Source organism: Cherax quadricarinatus, chromosome 35 (assembly GCF_038502225.1).
Source record: "Cherax quadricarinatus isolate ZL_2023a chromosome 35, ASM3850222v1, whole genome shotgun sequence".
Taxonomy (NCBI): domain Eukaryota; kingdom Metazoa; phylum Arthropoda; class Malacostraca; order Decapoda; family Parastacidae; genus Cherax; species Cherax quadricarinatus.
The window spans coordinates 6,580,696-6,606,282 of NC_091326.1; the positions used below are offsets into that span (position 1 = coordinate 6,580,696).

The following is a 25,587-nucleotide window of genomic DNA, read 5'->3' on the forward strand; positions in this document are numbered from 1 at the left end:
TTTATGTTTATTTATTCTACTGTGGGGTGTATTTATCTTATTTATATGTTATGTATAGTGTTTATTATATAATTTTGAAAAAAATATCATGGCTGGATTAATGAAAATGTGTATATTACCGTAATATACGACATTTAATGAGACTCAGTATTGTTATTATCACCACTTGTGGAAGTCGTCTGCTACACAGCTCACATTTGTTTATTTATTCTACTGTGGGGTGTATTTATCTTATTTATATGTTATGCATCGTGTTTATTATATAATTTTGAAAAAAATATCATGGATGGATTAATGAAAATGTGTATATTACCGTAATATACGACATTTAATGAGACTCAGTATTGTTATTATCACCACTTGTGGAAGTCGTCTGCTACACAGCTCACATTTGTTTATTTATTCTACTGTGGGGTGTATTTATCTTATTTATATGTTATGCATCGTGTTTATTATATAATTTTGAAAAAAATATCATGGATGGATTAATGAAAATGTGTATATTACCGTAATATACGACATTTAATGAGACTCCGTGACTATTGTTATTATGGCGTCACTTGTGGAAGTCGTCTGCTACCAGAGATCACATTTATGTTTATTTATTCTACTGTGGGGTGTATTTATCTTATTTATATGTTATGTATAGTGTTTATTATATAATTTTGAAAAAAATATCATGGCTGGATTAATGAAAATGTGTATATTACCGTAATATACGACATTTAATGAGACTCAGTATTGTTATTATCACCACTTGTGGAAGTCGTCTGCTACACAGCTCACATTTATGTTTATTTATTCTACTGTGGGGTGTATTTATCTTATTTATATGTTATGCATCGTGTTTATTATATAATTTTGAAAAAAATATCATGGATGGATTAATGAAAATGTGTATATTAACGTAATATACGACATTTAAATGACTTGATGTATGTAAGTTTATTTAGGTACAGGTATACATAAGTATAATTATCAGAGTATATATAAAATATGAAATAACTTTTAAAAACATTTGAAATTTTGGAGTTTCCAGACAAAATGGAGAGACTTAGTGCTTACTGAGCTCATGGAGAATGTAAACAAACAGGGTGGGGCACGGTGACCGTATTAGAAAGTCAGGTGGGGGGAGCCGTATAGTGAGTTTTGGTCATAATTTGAAATGTCCGTATTAGCGGAACGCCGTAAAGTGAAACGCCGTAAAGCGGGGCCTTCCTGTATATATAAACATATATTATATATATATATATATATAATATATATATATATATATATATATATATATATTTACATATATATAATTATATATATACAGTGGACCCCCGCATAGCGAACGCCTTGCATAGCGAACATTCCGCATAGCGAACACTTTGATCGCTAAAATTTTGCCCCGCATAGTAGACAAAAACCCGCTCAGCGAACTTCGTCCGAGACGCGTCCAATGTGCGGCCTCAGCCAGCCTCACATGTGCCGCCTGTCCCATTGTTTACCAGCTAGCCTCCGCGGTAACATTCAAGCATACACTCGGAATATTTCGTATTATTACAGTGTTTTCGGTTCTGTTTGTTGAAAATAAGTGACCATGGGCCCCAAGAAAGCTTCTAGTGCCAACCCTGTGGTAAAAAGGGTGAGAATTAGTATGGAAATTAAGAAAGATTTTGAAGGGTTTGGGGCTAACCCTGAGAAGCCTATGCCAGTTGTGGAATCCATTGTGCCTACTTCAAAAATTAAGGAAATGTGTGCACAGTGGGTTGAACTGCAAACCTTTATGGATGAAAATCACCCTGACACAGCTGTTGCAAGGCGTGCTGGTGACTATTTCAATGACAATGTTATGGCCCATTTTAGACAAATCGTAAAGGAACGGGAGGTACAGAGCTCTATGGACAGAAAGAAGTCCAGTGACTCTGAAGCTGGTCCTAGTGGCATTAAAAGAAGAAGGGAAGTAACCCCGGAAAAGGACTTGCCTCCTCAAGTGTTAATGGAAGGGGATTCCCCTTCTAAACACTAACAGTCTCTCTCCCCTCCTCCCATCCCATCAATCATCACCAGATCTTCAATAAAAGTAAGTGTCATGTAATTGTGCATGCCTTTTTCAGTTTGTGTGTACTAAAATTAACATTTTTTTGTGGTAAAAAAATTTTTTTTTCATACTTTTGGGTGTCTTGCACGGATTAATTTTATTTCCATTATTTCTTATTGGGAAAATTAATTCCCATAGCGAACATTTCGCATAACGACCAGCCCTCTTGCACGGATTAAGTTCGCTATGCGGGGGTCCACTGTATATATATATATATATATATATATATATATATATATATATATATATTATGCATGCTTGTACATGTATGTACAAGGATGTACATGTTTATAGAGGGGCAACTGATATATCGGATCATTATTTAGTTGTAGCTACAGTTAGAGTAAGAGGTAGATGGGAAAAGAGGAAGGTGGCAACAACAAGTAAGAGGGAGGTGAAAGTGTATAAACTAAGGGAGGAGGAAGTTCGGGGTGAGATATAAGCGACTATTGGCAGAAAGGTGGGCTAGTGCAAAGATGAGTAGTGGGGGGATTGAAAAGGGTTGGAATAGTTTTAAAAATGCAGTATTAGAATGTGGGGCAGAAGTTTGTGGTTATAGGAGGGTGGGGGCAGGAGGAAAGAGGAGTGATTGATGGAATGATGAAGTAAAGGGTGTGATAAAAGAGAAAAAGGTAGCTTATGAGAGGTTTTTACAAAGCAGAAGTGTTAAAAGAAGAGCAGAGTATATGGAGAGTAAAATAAAGGTGAAAAGAGTGGTGAGAGAGTGCTAAAGGAGAGCGGATGATGGAGTGGGAGAGGCACTGTCAAGAAATTTTAATGAAAATAAGAAAAAATTTTGGAGTGAGTTAAACAAGTTAAGAAAACTTAGGGAAAGTATGGATTTGTCAGTTAAAAACAGAGTAGGGGAGTTAGTAGATGGGGAGATGGAGGTATTAGGTAGATGGCGAGAATATTTTGAGGAACTTTTAAATGTTAAGGAAGAAAGAGAGGCAGTAATTTCATGCACTGGCCAGGGAGGTATACCATCTTTTAGGAGTGAAGGAGAGCAGAATGTAAGTGTGGGGGAGGTACGTGAGGCATTACGTAGAATGAAAGGGGGTAAAGCAGCTGGAACTGATGGGATCATGACAGAAATGTTAAAAGCAGGGGGGGATATAGTGTTGGAGTGGTTGGTACTTTTGTTTAATAAATGTATGAAAGAGGGGAAAGTACCTAGGGATTGGCGGAGAGCATGTATAGTCCCTTTATATAAAGGGAAAGGGGACAAAAGAGACTAAAAATTATAGAGGAATAAGTTTACTGAGTATACCAGGAAAAGTGTACGGTAGGGTTATAATTGAAAGAATTAGAGGTAAGACAGAATGTAGGATTGCGGACGAGCAAGGAGGCTTCAGAGTGGGTAGGGGATGTGTAGTTCAAGTGTTTACATTGAAGCATATATGTGAACAGTATTTAGATAAAGGTAGGGAAGTTTTTATTGCATTTATGGATTTAGAAAAGCCATATGATAGAGTGGATAGAGGAGCAATGTGGCAGATGTTGCAAGTACAGTGGACCCCCGGTTAACGATATTTTTTCACTCCATAAGTATATTCAGGTGCCAGTACTGACCGAATTTATTCCCATAAGGAGTATTGTGAAGTAGATTAGTCCATTTCAGACCCCCAAACATACACATACAAACGCACTTACATAAATACACTTACATAATTGGTCGCATTCGGAGGTAATCGTTATGCGGGGGTCCACTGTATATGGAATAGGTGGTAAGTTATTAAATGCTGTAAAGAGTTTTTATGAGGATAGTGAGGCTCAGGTTAGAGTGTGTAGAAGAGAGGGAGACTACTTCCTGGTAAAAGTAGGTCTTAGACAGGGATGTGTAATGTCACCATGGTTGTTTAATATATTTATAGATGGGGTTGTAAAGGAAGTAAATGCTAGGCTGTTCGGGAGAGGGGTGGGATTAAATTTTGGGGAATCAAATTCAAAATGGGAATTGACACAGTTACTTTTTGCTGATGATACTGTGCTTATGGGAGATTCTAAAGAAAAATTGCAAAGGTTAGTGGATGAGTTTGGGAATGTGTGTAAAGGTAGAAAGTTGAAAGTGAACATAGAAAAGAGTAAGGTGATGAGGGTATCAAATGATTTAGATAAAGAAAAATTGGATATCAAATTGGGGAGGAGTATGGAAGAAGTGAATGTTTTCAGATACTTGGGAGTTGACATGTCGGCGGATGGATTTATGAAGGATGAGGTTAATCATAGAATTGGTGAGGGAAAAAAGGTGAGTGGTGCGTTGAGGTATATGTGGAGTCAAAAAACGTTATCTATGGAGGCAAAGAAGGGAATGTATGAAAGTATAGTAGTACCAACACTCTTATATGGGTGTGAAGCTTGGGTGGTAACTGCAGCAGCGAGGAGACGGTTGGAGGCAGTGGAGATGTCCTGTTTAAGGGCAATGTGTGGTGTAAATATTATGCAGAAAATTCGGAGTGTGGAAATTAGGAAAAGGTGTGGAGTTAATAAGAGTATTAGTCAGAGGGCAGAAGAGGGGTTGTTGAGGTGGTTTGGTCATTTAGAGAGAATGGATCAAAGTAGAATAACATGGAAAACATATAAATCTATAGGGGAAGGAAGGCGGGGTAGGGGTCGTCCTCGAAAGGGTTGGAGAGAGGGGGTAAAGGAGGTTTTGTGGGCAAGGGGCTTGGACTTCGAGCAAGCATGCGTGAGCGTGTTAGATAGGAGTGAATGGAGACGAATGGTACTTGGGACCTGACGATCTGTTGGAGTGTGAGCAGGGTAATATTTAGTGAAGGGATTCAGGGAAACCGGTTATTTTCATATAATTGGACTTGAGTCCTGGAAATGGGAAGTACAATGCCTGCACTTTAACCCTTTGAGGGTTTTCGTCGTACTAGTACGTCTTACGCGTAGGGGTTTTTGACGTACTAGTACTCATAAATTCTAGCGGATCTAGTGGGAGAAAGCTGGTAGGCCTTCATATGAAAGAATGGGTCTATGTGGAGTGTGCACAGTCTAAAAAAAATCCTGCAGGAGAAGAGGTTACTAGCCCCTTGCTCCCGGGGAAACCGGTTATTTTCATACAATTGGACTTGAGTCCTGGAAATGGGAAGTACAATGCCTGCACTTTAAAGGAGGGGTTTGGGACATTGGCAGTTTGGAGGGATATGTTGTGTATCTTTATATGTGTATGCTTCTAAACTGTTGTATTCTGAGCACCTCTGCAAAAACAGTGATAATGTGTGAGTGTGGTGAAAGTGTTGAATGATGATGAAAGTATTTTCTTTTTGGGGATTTTCTTTCTTTTTTGGGTCACCCTGCCTCGGTGGGAGACGGCCGACTTGTTGAAAAAAAAAAAAACATGTATGTGTAGTGTGACCTAAGTGTAAGAAGAAGTAGCAAGACGTACCTGAAATCTTGCATGTTTATGAGACAGAAAAAAAGACACCAGCAATCCTACCATCGTGTAAAACAATTACAAGTTTCCGTTTTACACTCGCTTGGCAGGACGGTAGTACCTCCCAGGGCGGTTGCTGTCTACCAAGCTACTACCTAGGCTGAGCCTCACTATCCTTAAAAAAAAATGCTTCACACCATTTAGTAACTTACTACCTATTCCATATACACTTGCAACATCTGCCACATTGCTCCCCTACCTACTCTATCATATGCCTTTTCTAAATCCATAAATGCAATGGAAACTTCCCTACCTCTCTCTAAATACTGTTCACATATATGCTTCTATGTAAACACTTGATCTACACATCCTCTACCCATTCTAAAGCCTCCTTGCTCATCTGCAATCCTACTCTCTGTTTTACCTCTAATTCTTTCAATAATAACCCTACCATGCACTTTACCTGGTATGCTCAGTAAACTACTACACTTTCAACACACCGACCGTATCCCACTGAGGCGGGGTGGCCCAAAATGAAAAACGAAAGCTTCTCCTTTTACATTTAGTAATATATACAGGAGAAGGGGTTACTAGCCCCTTGCTCCCGGCATTTTAGTTGCTTCTTACAACACGCGTGGCTTACGGAGGAAGAATTCTGTTCCACTTCCCCATGGAGAGAGCAAGAAATAAACAAGAACAAGAACTAGTAAGAAAATAGAAGAAAACCCAGAGGGGTGTGTACATATATATATTCTTGTACATGTATGTGTAGTGTGACCTAAGTGTAAGAAGTAGCAAGACGTACCTGAAATCTTGCATGTTTACGAGACAGAAAAATGGACACCAGCAATCCTACCATCACGTAAAACAATTACAGGCTTTCGTTTTACACTCACTTGGCAGGACGGTAGTACCTCCCTGGGAGGTTGCTGTCTACCAACCTACTACCTCAGTAAACTTATTCCCTAATAATTTTTACTATCTCTTTTGTCTCCCTTTCCTTTATATAAAGGAACTATACATGCTCTCTGCCAATCCCTAGGTTATTATAATTGTATAAATAATATCAGTGCATTCGTGAACACGCATTAGTTGGACATGTATTAGACGCGTGATCCTCTTCAAGGGGGGCTCCTTGGCGTGGTGAAGAGGCTCTTGGTCTGAGGAATTAGACCTGTTGGTCTCCTTCCTCAGACCGAACCTAATTACCCCCCAATCCCCCCTTCCCTATCCCATCCTCCCCTTTTTCCTTTCCTCCTCCTCCTTACCCCTCCCTTTTGCCCTTCCTCTTTTTGGCCTTTAGGATTTTTCCCACAGGCACACTAGTTCATAGGGGGAAGGGTACCGGGGTCCATCCCATTCCGTTGAGGTTCTTGGCGGTGGCGTAGCTTGCCGTGGGATCTGGATCGCCTGGGGATGTCCCAACCCCTCTCTGGTATCCCGGAGGGTGGCTTTGGGTGTCTTTCGGGGCCACAGGTGTATCTCTGGAAGCCACCTTTCGGATTCCGGGGGTGGTGGCCGAAGGAGGTATGCTTTGTGACGGATATCCGGCCGCCCTCTCTTTTGTCCACCGAGGTAGCTCGGCAGATGTGAAGTTGCTATCCTGGATTGCTGGTTTACTGGCATGAAGGGTAGGGTATGGCACGGGTTCCATGCTGCATCTGCGCTACTTGCGGTGCTGAGGTCCTCTTGGGCGCTGAGGGAGATTTCTGGCCCTTTCATTCCTGGTCCCCCCCTTTTTTTATTCTTTTTTTTTATTTTTATTTTCTTGCTTTTTTTTTTTTTCTTAAAAACAAAAAGAAAGAAGTAACCTAACCATGGAGTCCCAAATCCATGACCCCGCTACCCCCGGGCCCCTTATTGTTACCACACCCTATTCTGACCTCGCCTCATCTTTTGGCCACTCTTTGGACACTCCTAAGGCCCCTGTACCTCTTGCTGGTGCTGTTTCCTCACCCGCTTCAGGTACCGGGGCTTCCACTGACTCCTTCGATTTGTCTGGCCTCTGCTTTCCTTTGACTATGCCTCTGGCCTCTCCCTCTATGGTGCGATGATTTTCGAATCGCCAGCCCGTCTCACGTCGGACTGACTCTGGTCCCACTTTTAACCCTTTGAGGGTCGACAGGCCCTCTCCGAAACTCGTTCTCAGGGTCGGCCAAATTTAAAAAAAAAAAAAAAATTATTTTCTCCTATGAAAAGATAGAGAATCTTTTCCCGATCATAACGACACCAAAAGTTTGAAATTTGATAGAAAACTTACGGAATTATGCTCTCGCAAAGTTAGCGGTCTCGGCGATGTTTACGGATCGGCGATTTTGCCCATTTTGAGCCCCATTTTCGGCCAATTTCACTGTACTAGTCGACAAAAAACATGAATATTTCGCTAGAACTCCATTTTTTCTATCGAATGGGTGCAAGAAACCACCCATTTATAAATTCAACTATCCAGTACAGTGGTCAGAATTTAGCAATTTTGCCAATTTCACACAAATTTCAAAAGATGCCAATTTCGGAATAGGGTCCAGAATAAACAAGAAAGACATTCCTGGCACTAAAATGACATTTCCTCTAGTCATTAGTCACGTCTCAAGGCCCCTCTTATATTCTTTTGCTTTCCACTTTGAATTTTTATTCTCACAAAAAATATAAGATTTACTGTTATGGAGACTACTGCATTAGTGTAAAAAATGGTATAAATATTATTGGTGCACTTGTGAAAGAATATTAGACTCACCAGTTGATGTGTATTGCACGCTTGGCACGATTTGTTTACTTTTGAAGTTTGGTAAAAATCGAACATTTCTGCTACTTTGAGCTCAATTTCAAGGCACCTTTCATTGTAAAACCAGTCAAAATCATCTCAATTTCAGTAACATGTCTTCCATTCTATAAAATGAGACCAAGAAAACTAGAATACAACAATAAATACTATACGAAAATACACTGCAAAGTCGCTGATTTATTAAAAAAAAATGGAAAAAGTTTTTTTTTTCTCATTATGCACCGTGTGCTGCAGGATTTTTTTTAGACTGTGCACACTGACCACATAGACCCATTCTTTCATATGAAGGCCTACCAGCTTTCTCCCACTAGATTTGAGGTCGCTAGAATTTATGAGTACTAGTACGTCAAAAACCCCTACGCGTAAGACGTACTAGTACGACGAAAACCCTCAAAGGGTTAAATGCCAACGACAATCTCCTGACTATGTTACTTCATTACCTTCCCATTCTACTCGGAAAAGACCGACACGTCATGTACTCCCTCTCCACACTCGGTTTCGGACCACACAATGGACTAAATTCTTTACTTTACGACAGACTTCTTCTACTGCCTAACTTTCTGACCATAGTATTGGCAAAGCGCTCCTACGCCATGTTGGTAGAGATATTTCCTTTCATGCTCTTAAGAGTGGTACGTGCATCATCACAGTCCAGAATTCTACCCAAGCTCATGATCTTTCTCTTCTTTCACATATCGATACTATTCCTGTCACTATCGAAAAACATCATTCCCTCAATTCTTGTAGTGGTACTGTTATTCTGCCCCCATACCATAGTCCAACAGAATTTCCAGATGTTTGGCAATGACATTCTCAAACAGCTGGAACTCCAAGATCTCCCAATTCTCAAGGTAGACACTTATGTTCTTCCCGCCCATGGACGAAGACGATACCCTTGCAATGTGGCTCATTTAACTTTTGACAGCCGTGAACTCCCATCCTCTGTTTATGTAGCAGGACATCAGTTACAAGTTCGTAAGGTGATCCCTACACCGCAACAGTGTAGGAATTGCTGGCGATTTGGCCACCCAGCAAAATATTGCAGATCTATAGCTGAATGCCCAGTCTGTGGTGCCGATGACCATTCTAATACATCTTGCAGTCGACCTCCCTCTTGCCTTAATTGTCACGAGGCTTACCCTTCGTACTCTCGCCGTTGCCAGGTCTACTTAACCCTTTGAGGGTCGACAGGCCCTCTCCGAAACTCGTTCTCAGGGTCGGCCAAATTTAAAAAAAAAAAAAATTATTTTCTCCTATGAAAAGATAGAGAATCTTTTCCCGATCATAAAGACACCAAAAGTTTGAAATTTGATAGAAAACTTACGGAATTATGCTCTCGCAAAGTTAGCGGTCTCGGCGATGTTTACGCATTGGCGATTTTGCCCACTTTGAGCCCCATTTTCGGCCAATTTCACTGTACTAGTCGACAAAAAACATGAATATTTCGCTAGAACTCCATTTTTTCTATCGAATGGGTGCAAGAAACCACTCATTTATGAAATTCAACTATCCAGTACAGTGGTCAGAATTTAGCAATTTTGCCAATTTCACACAAATTTCAAAAGATGCCAATTTCCGAATAGGGTCCAGAATAAACAAGAAAGACATTCCTGGCACTAAAATGACATTTCCTCTGGTCATTAGTCACGTCTCAAGGCCCCTCTTATATTCTTTTGCTTTCCACTTTGAATTTTTATTCTCACAAAAAATAGAAGATTTACTGTTATGCAGACTACTGCATTAGTGTAAGAAATGGTATAAATATTATTGGTGCACTTGTGAAAGAATATTAGACTCACCAGTTGACGTGTATTGCACGCTTGGCACGATTTGTTTACTTTTGAAGTTTGGTAAAAATCGAACATTTCTGCTATTTTGAGCTCAATTTCAAGGCACTTTTCTTTGTAAAACCAGTCAAAATCATCTCAATTTCTGTAATATGTCTTCCATTTTATAAAATGAGACCAAGAAAACTAGAATACAACAATAAATACCATACGAAAATACACTGCAAAGTCGCTGATTTATTAAAAAAAAATGGTAAAATTTTTTTTTTTCTCATTATGCACTGTGTGCTGCAGGATTTTTTTTAGACTGTGCACACTGACCACATAGACCCATTCTTTCATATGAAGGCCTACCAGCTTTCTCCCACTAGATTTGAGGCCGCTAGAATTTATGAGTACTAGTACGTCAAAAACCCCTACGCGTAAGACGTACTAGTACGACGAAAACCCTCAAAGGGTTAAATGAGCGGAAAATTCGTTGCCTCAGAGGCAGAAGGTCTCCCTTATGCTATGGCAGTTTCTCATCTCCGCCTCCAAGGGAGACTACCCCGTGTTTCTTATTCTCGTGTTTCAAAACGTCCCTCCACTTCTGGGGTCCCATCTTCTGCAGCCTCCTCTGCGGTTGCCAGTCCCATAGTCACTCCTGTATCTAATTCTTTTGCTGTCCTGGGTCCAGACATCCCTACTTCAACACCTCAGTCTGTCCTCACTTTGTGTTCTCCCTCACAAACCCCGGTATTGACAAGACCTCGTACGACACCTCCCAGTCATCCCTCTTCTCAGAGGTCCAACAAATCTCCTTTAACCCCTCCTTCCCTTCATCCACCTTAACATTTTACCTTCTCGGTCTCTGTACCTAGGTCTTCCCCTTTCAGTGGCTCCTTTACAAGTGTGGAGGTTCATCCTCCTCCTCGTACTGAGCCTTCCTCCCCTGTCCCCTCCCAAGTTTCTTCCTCTTCTGCCACCTCCTGGGTTTCTGCCTCTTGTCCCCTCCCACACTTCTCCAGTTCCCTCCACCCTTTTGCCCTTCCCCCCCTACCTTGGTACAGTCCATTACAGCTCTGATCTTTACTCAAACTCCTCCTCCTTCCATCTCCAATATTGTCTCCCATACGACGTCTCTGAACTCCGAAACACTTGAAGCAATCTCTGAATATATTGCAGAGACCAAACCATCAATGGACACTGATCCACCCTCTGTTCCTTCTTTTTCCTCTTCTCCATCTGCGCAACTCTTTTCTTCACAACGCACCGTTCCTTTGCTACTTGAATGTTTTCCTTTGCCACCACATGTGGACTTTTCTAACCCTCCTAGTCCGTAGGTACCCATACCTGCGGATTTCAGGCATCTTTATCATTGCCAATCATGGCCTATTTACAGTGGAATATTCGCGGCCTCGGGTAATCGGGGTGAGCTTCAGATGTTGCTCTCCCAGTTTTCCCCTGTTGGTGTTTGCTTACAGGAACCAAAATTACACTCTTCCGTTATCTATCCCATCTCAGGCTATAATTTATTGTATTCTTCAGATCCTTTTCCTGATGGGACCTTTAATGAAAGTGCCCTTCTTCTGCACACTGATATTCCGTACCATCAGCTATTTGTTCGTACTTCGCTGCATTACACAGCAGCCTGTATCCACTTGCATAGGTGGTATACAATCTGTTCTTTGTATCTCTCTCCTTCTCGGGCATTATCTATCCCGGATATTGCCTTTCTTGTTTCGTCATTACCGCCACCACTTCTGTTACTTGGCGATTTTAATGCCCATCATTTCCTCTGGGGGGTTCTCACTGTGATTCCTGTGGCATTCAGTTAGAGGCTTTTCTTGCTACCCACCCTCTCCATGTTTTAAATACAGGTACTCACACCCATTTTGATCCTCGGACTCATACTCTCTCTTGCATCTGTCTCTCAAGTCTGCTCTTCCTCCGCCGCATTAGACTTCACCTGGTCTGTTCTCCCGGATTTACATGACAGCGATCATTTCCCAATCATTCTTACTTCCCCTTCATATTCACCACCTCTTCGTAACCCACGCTGGCAATTTGATCAGGCAAATTGGAACCTTTACTCACAACTAACTATTTTTAGTGAGGTTCCTTCTTCGTCTTCCATTGATGAGCTTTTACACCTCTTCTCGTCGTCCGTTTTAACCGCAGCTTCTCATTCTATTCCCCAAACTTCGGGCAGGCATTCTCAGAAATGCGTGCCTTGGTGGTCTCCTGCTTGTGCTCGTGCAGTACGTTTGAAACGCGCTGCGTGGGGCAGGTACCGGTACAATAGAACCACGGAGAGACTTCTTGATTTTAACCCTTTCAGGGTCCGTCCCGTAGATCTACGGCTTTACGTTCAGTGTCCAAACCGTAGATCTACGTCATAAGCTCAGCTCACTCTGATAAACTGTGAGTGGTACATTTGGGCCTAGATATGAGAGAATACATCTATGTGGTATGTGTGCACCACATAAAACAGATCCTGCAGCACACTGTGTATAATGAGAGAAAACAAACTGAAATCATGATTTTTCGATTAAAACAGCGACTTTGCAGTGTTTTTTCGTATGTTTTTTATAGTTGTATTTGCGATTTCTTAGTCTCATTTGGTAGAATGGAAGACATATTACAGAAATAGAGATGATTTTGATTGGTTTTAGCATTGGAAATGGCTTGAAACTGAGCTCAAAGTAGCAGAAATGTTAAATTTTTGCCGATGTTCAAGAGTAAACAAACGACCTCACACGTCTAATACACGCCAGCTGGTGGGTCTAATATGCATTCATGAATATGGTGATGATATTTATACAATTATTACAGTATTGCATAACAGTAAATCTTAAATTTTTTGGTGTGAATAAAAATTCATTATGTGAATAAAAAATCAAAATGGAATTTATTTGTAAAGCCTGAAAACATAACTAATGAACAGAGGAAATGTTAGTTTAGTTCCAGGAATACCTACTTTGTTTATTCTGGACCCTATTTTGAAATTGGAATATTTTGAACTTTGTGTTAAATTGGCCAAATTAACAATTTCCGATCACTTTAATTTGTAGTTGAAACAGTTGACTTGGCGATTTCTTGTGCACAATCGATAGAATAGAAGTAATACTAGTGAAATAGCTAAGAATTTGGTTGACTGGAATAATGTAATTGGCCTAAAATGGGAGTCAAAGTCGGCAAAATCGCCGCTTCGTAAATATCGCTGACACATCAAAATTAGCGAGAGCATAATTTCGTCAATTTTCCATCAAATTTCGTACTTTTTGTATTATTACCTTCACAAAAAGATTCTCGTCCATTTCATAAGAAAAAAATAAATTTTTTTTTTTTTTTAAATTCTTGGACAATGGGGAACCACTTCAGATTTGGGCTTTGGACCCTGAAGGGGTTAAGCAGAAGCATGCGATCACTCGCCGTGTCATCCGTGACGCTAAATGCACTTGCTGGCGAGATTGTCTCCACCATCACCTCTGCTTCCTCTATGAGTGCAGTCTGGAAAAAAGTACGAAAACTGAGTGGTAAATATTCTCCTGACCCGGCTCCTGTTCTGCGGGTTGCCGTTGTTGATATAGCAAACCCACTAGATGTTGCCAATGAAATTGGCAATCATCTGGTCCGTATTTCTCAGGGGCTCCATCTATGCCCCTCATTTCTTTCCTCAAAGTCTGCCAGAGAGTTAGCATCCTTGGACTTTTCTTCTCTCAGAGAAGAACAGTATAATGTGCCTTTTACCCTTCAGGAACTGGAGGCAACACTCTCAGCTTGCCGATCATCGGCAGCTGGGCCCGACGACATTCATATTCGTATGCTACAACATTTACATCGGTCAGCCCTTGCAGTCCTATTACTCCTTTTCAATCTTATTTGGTCACAAGGAGTTCTTCCACAGCTGTAGAAATCTGCCATTGTTCTCCCTTTCTGCAAACCGGGTACTACGGGACATGAAGCCTCCCACTATCGTCCCATTGCTCTTACCAGTGCAGTTTGCAAAGTGATGGAACGCCTGGTAAATAGATGTTTAGTGTGGTATTTAGAGACACAACAGTCTCTCCACTCGTCAATATGGCTTTCGTAACCACTCGGTTATTGCCATATTTTTTGACCTTGAGAAGGTATATGACACAACTTGGAGGTATAATATTTTGGCCCAAGCCCACTCCTTAGGCCTTCGAGGCAGTCTACCATCCTTCCTTAAGAACTTTTTAACTGACAGACATTTCCGTGTTCAGTTTAATAATGTGCTTTCCCCGGACTTCATCCAAGCTGAAGGTGTCCCCCAGGGATGTGTTCTGAGCACAACACTTTTTCTCCTTGCTATAAATGATTTGGCCTCTAGTCTTTCATCCAATATTTGGTCATCACTCTATGTTGATGACTTCGCTATTGCCTGTGCAGGCGCTGTCACCTCATTACAGTTTCTCTCCAGCATGCAGTCGACCGTGTTTCCAATTGGACCACCACACATGGGTTTAAATTTTCCAGTACCAAAACTCGCCAAATTACTCTCACTAGACGCTCTGTCATCTCCGATCATCCTTTATACCTCTATGGCACCTGCATCCCTGAACGTGATAGTCAGGTTTCTAGGCCTCCTCTTTGACCGTAGGTTATCCTGGAAACCTCACATTACCTCTCTGAAGACAACTTGTCACAGCCAGCTGAATCTTCTTAAAACCCTTGCTCATCTTTCATGGGGAGCTGATCGTCGAACTCTTCTTAATCTACATTCTACCCTCATTTTATAGAAACTTGACTATGGTGACCAGATCTATTCAGCTGCCTCTCCTGCTGCTATATCTAGCCTCAACCCTATTCATCACCAAGGATTAAGTTTATGCCTTGGTGCTTTTCGCTCTTCCCCTCTTGAGAGCCTCTATGCAGAAGTGAACGTTCCATCCTTATCCAATTGCCGTGATGCCCATTGCCATCGCTACTATGTATGCTCTCGTGATCTCTGCAATCCTTCCATTTATAGAATGGTCTCCGATATTAGTAGACATTCTTTATTTGTTCGCCGCTTGTTTGCTCCGTCCCTTCTCTCTTCGCCTACATTCACTCTTGTCTTCTCTTCAATTACCACCTTTCTATGTTCATGTAGCATCTCACTTTTCCCTACCCCCCTGGGAAGTTCCAGCTGTTCGAGTCTGTTCTTTCTCTCTCCCTTGCTCGAAAGCCCAACCGTCTACGGTCGCTTCCCACTCTCTTTTTCTTGACCACTTCCACTCTCATTCTCATGCCATTGCAGTGTACACAGATGGCTCTAAGTCTTCAGACGGCGTAGGATTCGCAGCAGTGTTTCCGGACAGCGTCGTACGAGGGCATTTACTATCTTGGGCTAGTATTTTTACTGCTGAATTGTATGCCATTCTTGCAGCACTTATCCGTATTGCATCTATGCCTGTGTCATCATTTGTGGTTGTCTCAGACTCCCTTAGTGCTTTACAGGCTATACAGAAATTTGATACACCTCACCCCTTAGTCCTCCGTATCCAACTGTGGCTATGCCACATCTTTACCAAGCATAAAGATATTGTTTTTTGTTGGGTCCCTGGTCATGTTGACGTACAGGGCAATGAACAGGCAGACACTGCTGCGCGGTCAGCAGTACATAACCTACCAGTTTCATATAGAGGTATTCCATTTACGGACTATTTTGCTTCACACCTTCACACCCGTTGGCAACAACGTTGGTCTACTCTGCTCGGTAACAAACTTCAATCTATTAAACCTAGTATAGGTTACTGGCCGTCTTCTTTTCACCAGTGTCGAGGTTGGGAGACTACTCTCTCCTGTTTTCGCATTGGCCATACTCGTCTTACTCATGGATATCTCATGGAGAGGCGCCCTGCTCCTCTCTGTGAGAACTGTCAGGTTCCATTATCAGTCAGCCACATTCTGTTAGACTGCCCACTTTATCAACGAGCACGCAGAATTTACCTCCGTCGTCGTCTTCGCTCCACTGTTCTCTCTTTACCTTCCCTTCTCGCTGAAGGACCCACCTTTCATCCAGACTCTCTCATTGAATTTTTGACAACAACTGACTTACTTCACAAACTCTGATGATACCTTCAGCCCTTTCTACCTCGATCTCTTGCTACCCTCTACCCTGCACTATCCCCTGCCCCGCTGTTTTCTGTAACCTACTGATCATCCCTCCTCCCTTCTGCCGCCCAATACCCTTGCTTCCTTTCCTACCCTGCAGTGCTGTATAGCCCTTGTGGCTTAGCGCTTCTTTTTTATTATAATAATAATTCACCAACTTCAATACACCATAAAATCTTAACCCTGTCACTGTCAGTCCTGTAATATTACAGCTTTAAAGCCAGAGTTGGTCCCATAATACTACGCCAAAATTCTAGCAGCTTCAGACTTGCGGGAGAGAGCTGGTAGGCCTACATATGAGAGAATGGATCTGAGTGGTCGGTGTGTGCAGTATAAAAAAAATCCTGCGGCATGCAGTGCATGATGAGGAAAAGAAATGCAGCGTGTTTTTGGTTTAAAACAGCAACTTTGCAGTGTATTTTTGTATGGTATTTATGGTTGTATTCTCGTTTTCTTGGTCTCTCTTGCTAGAATGGTATATATATTACAGAAAGAGATGATTTTGAATGGTTTAACAGACTAAAAGTAGCTTAACATTTTTACAATAATGCAGTGGTCTGCATAACAGAAAATCTTCTAAAAAATTTTTTTTTTTTTGGTGTGTGTGAATAAAAATTCAAAATGGAAAACAAGTGTAATATAAGAGATGACTAATGAACAGAGAAAAAATGTTATTTTAGTGCTAGGAATGTTTGCATTGTTATTTCTGGACCCTATTTTGAAATTGGCCTTTCTTGAGTTTTGTAAGAAATTGGCCAATTTACCAATTTCTGATCACTTTATTGGGTAGTTGAAATAGGTAAATGGGCAGTTTCTTGTACTCAGTCGATAGAATAAAAGGAGTGCTAGCAAAATAGCTATGAATATAGGCGACTGAAACAATGGAGTTGTCCCAAAATAGGGCTCAAAGTGGGCAAAATCGCCGATGCATAAATATCACTTGAGACTGATAACTTTGCAAGAGCGTAATTCCGTAAATTTTCCATCAAATTTTGTACATTTGGTTTCATTACCATCAGGAAAAGATTCTCTATCATTTCATGTGTTTTTTTTTTTTTCTCCAAAATCTTGTCAAATCACCAGGACTTTTTCCCTCACTTGCTCCAGCTACAAGATTAAAAAAGTAAAAACCATTTTATCTAAAATGGTAGAATCTTTTTATCAAAGTAATAACACCAAAAATGCAAAGTTTGAAGTAATAGCCTCTATTACTGGCCATAAGAGGCCCCCCAACCCACCCAAAAAACAAATATGTACCAAGTTTTGCACATATTGTAAGTGCATACTACCTCAATGTGCAAAAATTAATCAAAATAACAAAAAAAGTGCATAATGAAAGAGCATCTTAGTAAGCTTACTGGCCACTGCAGAGCAGGGCCATCTCAATTCACCCTTTCTTACTTGTATATCTGTTCAACCTATTTTTAAAGCTACCAAAAGTTTTGATTTTTCTTTTATTTGTAGCTATAACACAATTGTGCCCTCAAGACCACCATAAAAAATATTTGCTTGGTATGTACACATACCCTAAATAAGAAAAAAAAAAAACACGAAGCAGTGGTAGAGATGGGGTGAGGAACGTAAGGATATGTAAATACTGGTGCCCCGCCCTCCCCCTTCTCAGACAGGATCACAACAGGTGCAGCCATAACCTATCATATTTACCACAATAAAAATTTAGCCCTAACTGCTGCTACTACTGCTGTTGACTACCACCACCACTGCTGCTCCCTTTTGATGACATAACACCAACCAGGACTATGGAAGCCTAAATCCTTGGGTAGGTTTAAAAGTTAGGACAAATATATCTGAAAGGGGTTGGATTTGAGGACTTGCCTAGAATGGGCATGTAGGCTGTTGCAAAGCTCCTCCATTCTTATGTGCCAGTGCCATAAATATAATTGTTACGGTGCTATTTATACACTGGTGATTAATGTCATGTACCCATAAACTTTGCTGCACACTAGCACTGCAATTTGAAGTTGATGCCATACCTCCTTGGCCTTCTCATTTCCTAAACATAGCATACTTTTCTCTCAATAGTTGCTTGCATCTGTCCCATCTCCTTTTTCAGTTCATTCACCCTCGCTCTCTTACCCACTTTATGATGCTTTTAATGTTTTCAGATACAGTGGAACCTCTACTTAAGAGTTTAAACCGTTTTGTGACCTTGCTCGCAACTGGATTTGCTCGTTTGCAGTCAATTTTCCTCATTTAAATTAATTGAAATGGAATTAATTCATTCCAGTGGAATTCCAGGCACGAGAAAATACTTTAATAATTCCCCTAATATCATCTCTACAGCTTATTTATCTATCACAATTCATGTGAAATGACATTCTAAGCAATAATAATAACATAGAAACATGATATATACACTAGAATGAATAAAATATGTGTCATTATGTATGTGGCTTGTGATGGTGACAGCTGCCATTGTTGTTGTTTGGGTTTATAGGCCTACCACAGAGGCCATTCCTGCTCCTGACTACAGGTGTAGAGAACCTAGGATAACCCAAAAAAGTCAGTGACTTTTAAGTGCTACACTCTTAATGCTACACTTAATTGCTACACTCTTAATGCTACACTTAATTGCTACACTCTTAATGCTACACTTGGCCACTGCTTCATGATGTCTGCCACTGCTGCCTCATGATGTCTGCCACTGCTGCTTCATGATGTCTGCCACTGCTGCTTCATGATGTCTGCCACTGCTGCCTCATGATGTCTGCCACTGCTGCTTCATGATGTCTGCCACTGCTGCTTCATGATGTCTGCCACTGCTACCTCATGATTGCCACTGCTACCTCATGATGTCTGCCACTTGCTTCATGTTGTCTGCCTCTGCTGCTTCATGTTGTCTGCCACTGCTACCTCATGATGTCTGTCACTGATGTCGCCAAAGAATTGAACATTTCTGCTATTTTGAGCTTAATTTCAAGGTACTTTTCATCATGAAACCAATTAAAATCATATTTATTTTTGTAGTATATCTTCCATTCTATCACACGAGGCCAAATAAAACGAGAATACAACCATAAAAACCATACGAAAATACTATACAGCTAAGGGGAGGCTAATGGCTGAGAAGTGAACTCCGTTATTTATGGTCCGATTTCTTTCATATTTGGTGTATGTTAAGAAGCATCTTTTCATCATACATTGCCCAGGTTTCAATAAGATAGTCCAACAAACAACTGAGATCCAGTTCCCTAGATCAAGAGCTAGAGCCCCCTCACAAGTGTCGGTTAACCTCCCTTGAGGCCTGCTTGCATCTGGAAATTTTGCTCGTGTCTGGAAACAAAAAATCGACCGAGCAGCTGCTCGTATCTGGAAAAAACTCGCACATTGATGCACTCGTAAGTAGAGGTTCCACTGTATATTATTACATTGTGCTCTTTCAGCCTCTCATTAGTCTCCATTTTATAATCGAGGTATCCTCTATATACATGTATATTTTTTTTTAACAATGACACTTTCTCCTCTTCCCAAACACTTTTTCTTTTTGCAACATCACATGACCATAATTATCATTCATAACGAAAGATTTCGTGTGCTCTCACGGCATCACTAAATTCATGGTATTTTAATATTACTATTTAACCTTGATTACAAGTTTATTTGCATAATGTACTACACTTAAGTATTACTTCATCATGGTTATTAAGTAATATTTAAACTATAATAAAATATGAAATGAAACATTGTTGTATAACTTTATTGCAGGAAAATCCAGACAGTGTTGTTCGCCCAGAGAGGAGGAATGATCGAGGTGCAGCTCGACAATGCTGCGCGTAGGCTTCTAGTGTTAAGTGTGGCACTGAAGAAGGGGACAAGCACACCCAGTAGGACACCTCCATAGGACTCAAAAATTAAGGCTCCTCTGTAGGTTTCCTCTCACTAGGGTATTTCTGAGACTCCTCTGGGGTGGTCTTATGTAGGCGTTGCAGCAACTAACATCAGTACATACTCCTACCATAGACTCTCCTCTCAGGGGAGGTCAAGAAATTGAAGCACAGATTTTAATGCTTAATCTGTACCATCTTTTTACACTGCACTCAGGGGATGGATTCAAAAGATAAGTTAGGAACCAATAATTGCAGGTTGTTGCTCCTGTTGTCGTCTGAGTGTTGTAGCCGGATGTTGTAGTGTCCCAGGACATGAATGGTGTAATGAAATGAATCATGATTTTGAACCTTAGACACAAACTTAATTTGGCTGCCTTTTTTAAAAGTTTGGAAATGGCACTATATTGAGACTATGGTTAAAGGTTATCAGTGCTTGTGTAATTTGAGAGGTATCACTTGCAATAAGTGGCTTCTCCCTAGTAACTATCATGACTATTGGTGCAATGGAATTTACTTCAGAACTATTTTTGTGCACTCTGCCTTATAATTTTTAATGTAAGGCTTAACATATATTAAGTGAAAGAAAGCCTTTCATTAGTATTCACCATGAATGTGAGAGGAGGTGGCTTGAAATGAAATATTTATATGTAGAAGCATAATTTGAATATTAGTGGTTTTTGCTATGAACTGTTCTAATCATGTAATGTAACTTGCCATGTGATAAACCAAAATCAGTTTATATAAATAATTTTTATTCGCAGAAGGAAAGTAGATCGTTTTAAAGATAAATATTTGCTTTTCAGTAGTAGAGCAAGGAATATTAAAACTTATATTTATTGTATATTGACAGTTTTCAGTGCTTTGAAGTTTTTTATATAAATTTTTTTTTTCATTTAGTACTAGGTTGGTGGAACAGTGATGTATATAAATTTTTTTTTTTTACTTTGTGGTATTGTAGTAATTTGTTACCAGGACCTGTTGTTTGTCAATGATAAATTACTTATTTGTTGAATATTAGTGTTGTGTGTATGGACCAAAACTTTTTCATTCAAATTAATAATGTACTTTTAGGATTTGGTGTCTTTAAAGTTAAAATGTACTTGAATTGTATAAGAAATACTTTGCACATGTGATTCTAGTTTTATTTATTTTCTTCATAATTCTATAAAGTTGGCTTTTTCCCTGAATTGTGTTCATAATACTCTTGATATACAGAACTGAAAAACATTTTATTTTGCTTAGTTTTGATAAATATTTTTTTATATATTTGTATGTAATTTTACATTAATGTGCATTGTATCAGTTCCAGAACAAATACCGAATTAGAAAAGCAGCTGTTCACAGGTGAATCATAAAATTGTATGAAACCATGAAATTATTTCTTTTATATAGGATACTGTACCATGAAATTATATTGTATACAGTGCATTTGAATTAGCCTTTTTTTTTTTTTTTTTATCTTTTGCCAAAAGGCTGTGCTTTGGGAAGCTCACACAGGCCTCTAGTCTCTAGGGCAGTATTTCAAACACTTCATATACTATGTAAGAGATTAATTTGATCTGGCTCGGCAGTGCCCTAGTAATTGAATGGAGTTTGTCTTGTTATGGAGAACGTGGTTTCTAAAGGTGTGAATGGCAGTATTTATCTTAGTTTACCAAAAAAGTCATTGGAAGAAAGTCTGATGGCCCCACTTGCCGATTTCTTCACAATTTTTTTTTTTTATTCTCTCTATATTGTATATGCAAGTATTTCTGCACAAAATGCTATAGAAGAACCCAGCGATTCTTATTTTCAACAGAACAAATATGGAGCAAGTTTGTCCTCCATTAGTTCACCAAAAGAAAATGTGTAATACTGCTTTTTTAGGTTTGCGTGTTATTCACACAACTCGGGTTTTCCAGCTATGAGTTTTGCATGACAGTCGGCTAATAGTGAAAACTTGCCAGGGTAATGTGTATTTGAAAATGACCTTTCAGATTAAAACTGATTTTCTTGTAAATTAATATTATAAAAAAAAAATCCATTTTGTACTATACAGTTCCTGTATTGACAAAATTTGTAAGTAAAATTTTTGATCAAAGCATAAAGTGAAATATTTCTAATTGTTTCCTTTTATCACCATTTGAATATTAAAAACAAATACTTTATTATCAATTTTAGTACTAAACCCATAAGTGTCTTCACAGGAATTATAGTGAGGACACAATGCTTAAACTGTTTCTGCAAATTCATAGAGTAGATCAGGTTGATTAGTTACTTTTTTTATATATTATTACAACTGTGTGTCTTATGACGTGATATGTATAAAGATTGTCTAAAGTTATTGACAGATGGAGCAAAGTGGTGTCTTCCTTGTGTTTTGACAGCACCATGAAAATGCTCAAAATTAATTTCTTATTGGCTTCCTACCCAATTATTCCCTTTATTAATGGAATGCAAGTAAGTAAACTTACTAAAAAATTATATCGTCAAAGCTCAGTATCATCCGTAAAGTGAAAAGTAAGGCACGCTGAGTTGTTTGTTTACCATTTTCTCGCTCAGTTTCCTTGCCAAGATGTTCTGATAAGTCACACAAGGTTGGCAGTTGGGGCTCCTGTGTCGGTGTTTAGTAGCAGTGATGTGTTGGTGCACATGGCAGGTTAGACATCATTAATAGTTATTCCATGCTATTAAAACATTTTATTGTTTTGTCTGTGTGCACAGTTTTATTTGGAGTCATTATGAAGATAAATTTGATTTAACATCAGTAGTAGTTTTATACTTGGACCATTTACTTTGTGTCTTTGTTTTTATACTTGTAAATGAAATCAATAGAATTCAAGTCAGTAGTATGTGGCATATTTAGTTTTTACAGTAACATGTATATTTACAGGAAAGTGTCTAAAGATGGCACTGGATCATATTAACCTTTGTATATGACCTGCAGGCAGTGCTCAGGTTAAGATGTATGATACACATCTACAACTGTCAAACTCTAATATGGAAAAAAAACATCTACAACTGTCAAGTTTTAATACTGAAGAAATGAAATTATGCTCATTTACACAATTGATAAAAAAATTTACTCTAAGAAAACAGTTTTTTAGTGTTTTGGAATATGGAAGTAATTTCAGGTGAAGAGTCAATAAGTACATGTATATACATAAATTTATTAATTATTAACCACTTATATTGCAAGGAAAAGTTCACATGCTGAATTTAGGAAAATATTTGTCAGACTGAACCCTCCCTTAGGTTACAGTTTGACAGTCCATTTATTCACGCACTCTAGGTTTCCATACCCGAGAATGGATTGCATCAAGAAGCTAGAATTTAATAATCAGATCAGTAGCACTGCAGTGACTTGGTGTAATACTTCTTGGCCCAACCTCCCCTGCACAGAACATGATCAAGGATACTCAAGTATGCAGGTAGTCCATTGATACTGTGCTGGGTAACTGTATTATTGAGGCTTAAGCTCTTTTTGTCTGCTAAGGTAAAGCCTTTCCAATATGTTATCACTGGCTGGGATGGATTGGCCATGTTGCATTGACATAATGATATTTAATTAACCAAAGAGATACAACAGTGGACCTGAAAAAAGCCCCATAAGATGTATAATTAATTGTTTAAAGGGAAACTGCCAAATTGGCCTAATGCAACTGCTGAAATATTTTATAAGTTCCATGGTTCCCCCAAGTTTTATGTATAATGTAAAGTAACAAATCGTGAAACACGAAACAGCATTTGTACATAGTCCACTGATAAGATTGTGAAGTGGTATATTGTCATGAACAATTTATTGGTTCTTTATGGATAGGATGGGCTTGCTTTTGTCCAATGACTTGCTTGAACATCATTAATAAAGTGTTATTTGTGACGATAGCATTGTTTCTGTCAACCTCTCGATTTCCAAAACTAGCTGGTTAAATTCTAGTGCAGTATATGATGGTAAAACCCCATGAAGCTTTTTTTTTTTTTTCTGAAGTGAAATAGTTGCTGTTGTTCTAACATTCAAAAATTCATGCAAGACAATTGATGCAAAATATGTGAAAGTATAAGATTTTCATCATCTTAACCTGCAGTGCTATATGACCCTTGTGGGTGTTGTGCTTAGTTATGATTATTATAATGTAATATTTTCATAAAACAACCCCTTGAATTCCGGGCATATTTTTTTTATGCCTTTGGGCTGGTTTCTATTTTCCAGACCCCTCAAAGAAGGTTCCTCAACGCTGGTGTGAGGGGCTCTCGATCTAGAGAATTGGATCTGCTCCAGTTCCCTGAATTAAGCGTGAATACCTTCCACATCCTCCCTACGGGTGCTGCATAATCCTATGGGTTTAGCGCTCCCCCTTGATTGTAATAATCTAATTAAAAGAAGCTACCATTTTGTAGTCGCATGGCCAAAGTCTTAAGTAGCAGCTTTCCCACCGACTTCTGCAAGGAAGGGTCCTTGATGGGCTCTTGATTCAAGGAATTGGATCTGTCCTCTCCTTGGATCAAACCTGGTTGCCTCCCTTTCCTGAGACCTATGGGTTCAATATTAACCCATAAATACACACAATTTCCCACTACTGCCATATCCTGACATCTTACTATAATCTTCACTATTTGTTATTGGTAGTTATTTTGCAGTATTGATGTTCCACTGTGATCCATAGTTTTATAATTTTTTTAATTTAATAAAAGTAATATTTTCCAAGGTGTATGACCCTTGTAGGTTTAGTGCATCTTTTTGATTATAACATTTTCCATATTAGACATTATAATCAAAACTGTTAAACCACCGGGTTCATAACAGTGCTGTCAAACTAGATTTTTTTTTCTTTTTTTTCAACAAGTCGGCCGTCTCCCACCGAGGCAGGGTGACCCAAAAAAGAAAGAAAATCCCCAAAAAGAAAATACTTTCATCATCATTCGACACTTTCACCTCACTCACACACCATCACTGTTTTTGCAGATATTATATACAAATATTTAGCCCTTGTGGCTTAGCGCTTCTTTTTGATTATAATAATAATATATACAAATATTATATATAAATTATTCTTTTTGATTATTATAATAATATACAAATTCCTCTTGAATTATACCACAGCCAGTGTATCTTCTGGGAGATATGATACTGATGTGTATGAATCTGTTTACTTAAGTACCTTGAATTCACCCTGACTTAACTAAATCTGACTTGTGTACTAACCTTGACCACTGCCTATCACACAAGAGTTCACCTTCACTTTCCTGATGTCAGAACCACTCTGCAAAGGTCTTAAATGGTCCATACAAGTTCTCTCTGCACTCTGAAAGGGGTGGGGATGTTGCAATTTGAAGAGGCATCTGAACTGTAATGTCACCTTTGACACCAACAGATTTATTACACTTTAATTATAGTTCCTTTAGCACTCCTCATCGCCCTTTCGAACTCTACCTCTTATATTCTCCATCCTCTCAAGGGAGGTTCCTTGACGTTGGTGAGAGGCTCTTGATCTAGGGAATTGGATCTGTGCTACAGTTTCCTGAATTAAGCCTGAATAATTTCCATCCTCTTCCTCCCCACGTGCACTGTAAAATCCTACGGGTTAAGCGCACCCCCATGATTATAATAATTATAATTAGCA

The 25,587-nt window shown here is 39.4% G+C and overlaps 1 protein-coding gene across 1 annotated transcript in view; it reads left to right on the forward strand.

Annotated features, from left to right (window-relative positions):
- Positions 1-23,849, forward strand: part of Rab10 (RAS oncogene family member Rab10) — a 47,868-nt gene extending 24,019 nt beyond the window's left edge. The window contains exon 6 of the mRNA XM_070091340.1: positions 19,866-23,849. Within this exon, the coding sequence (XP_069947441.1) occupies positions 19,866-19,937 (72 nt within the window). The 3' untranslated portion in view covers positions 19,938-23,849. The remainder of the gene's footprint in view (positions 1-19,865) is intronic.
- The last annotated feature ends 1,738 nt before the right edge of the window (positions 23,850-25,587 follow it).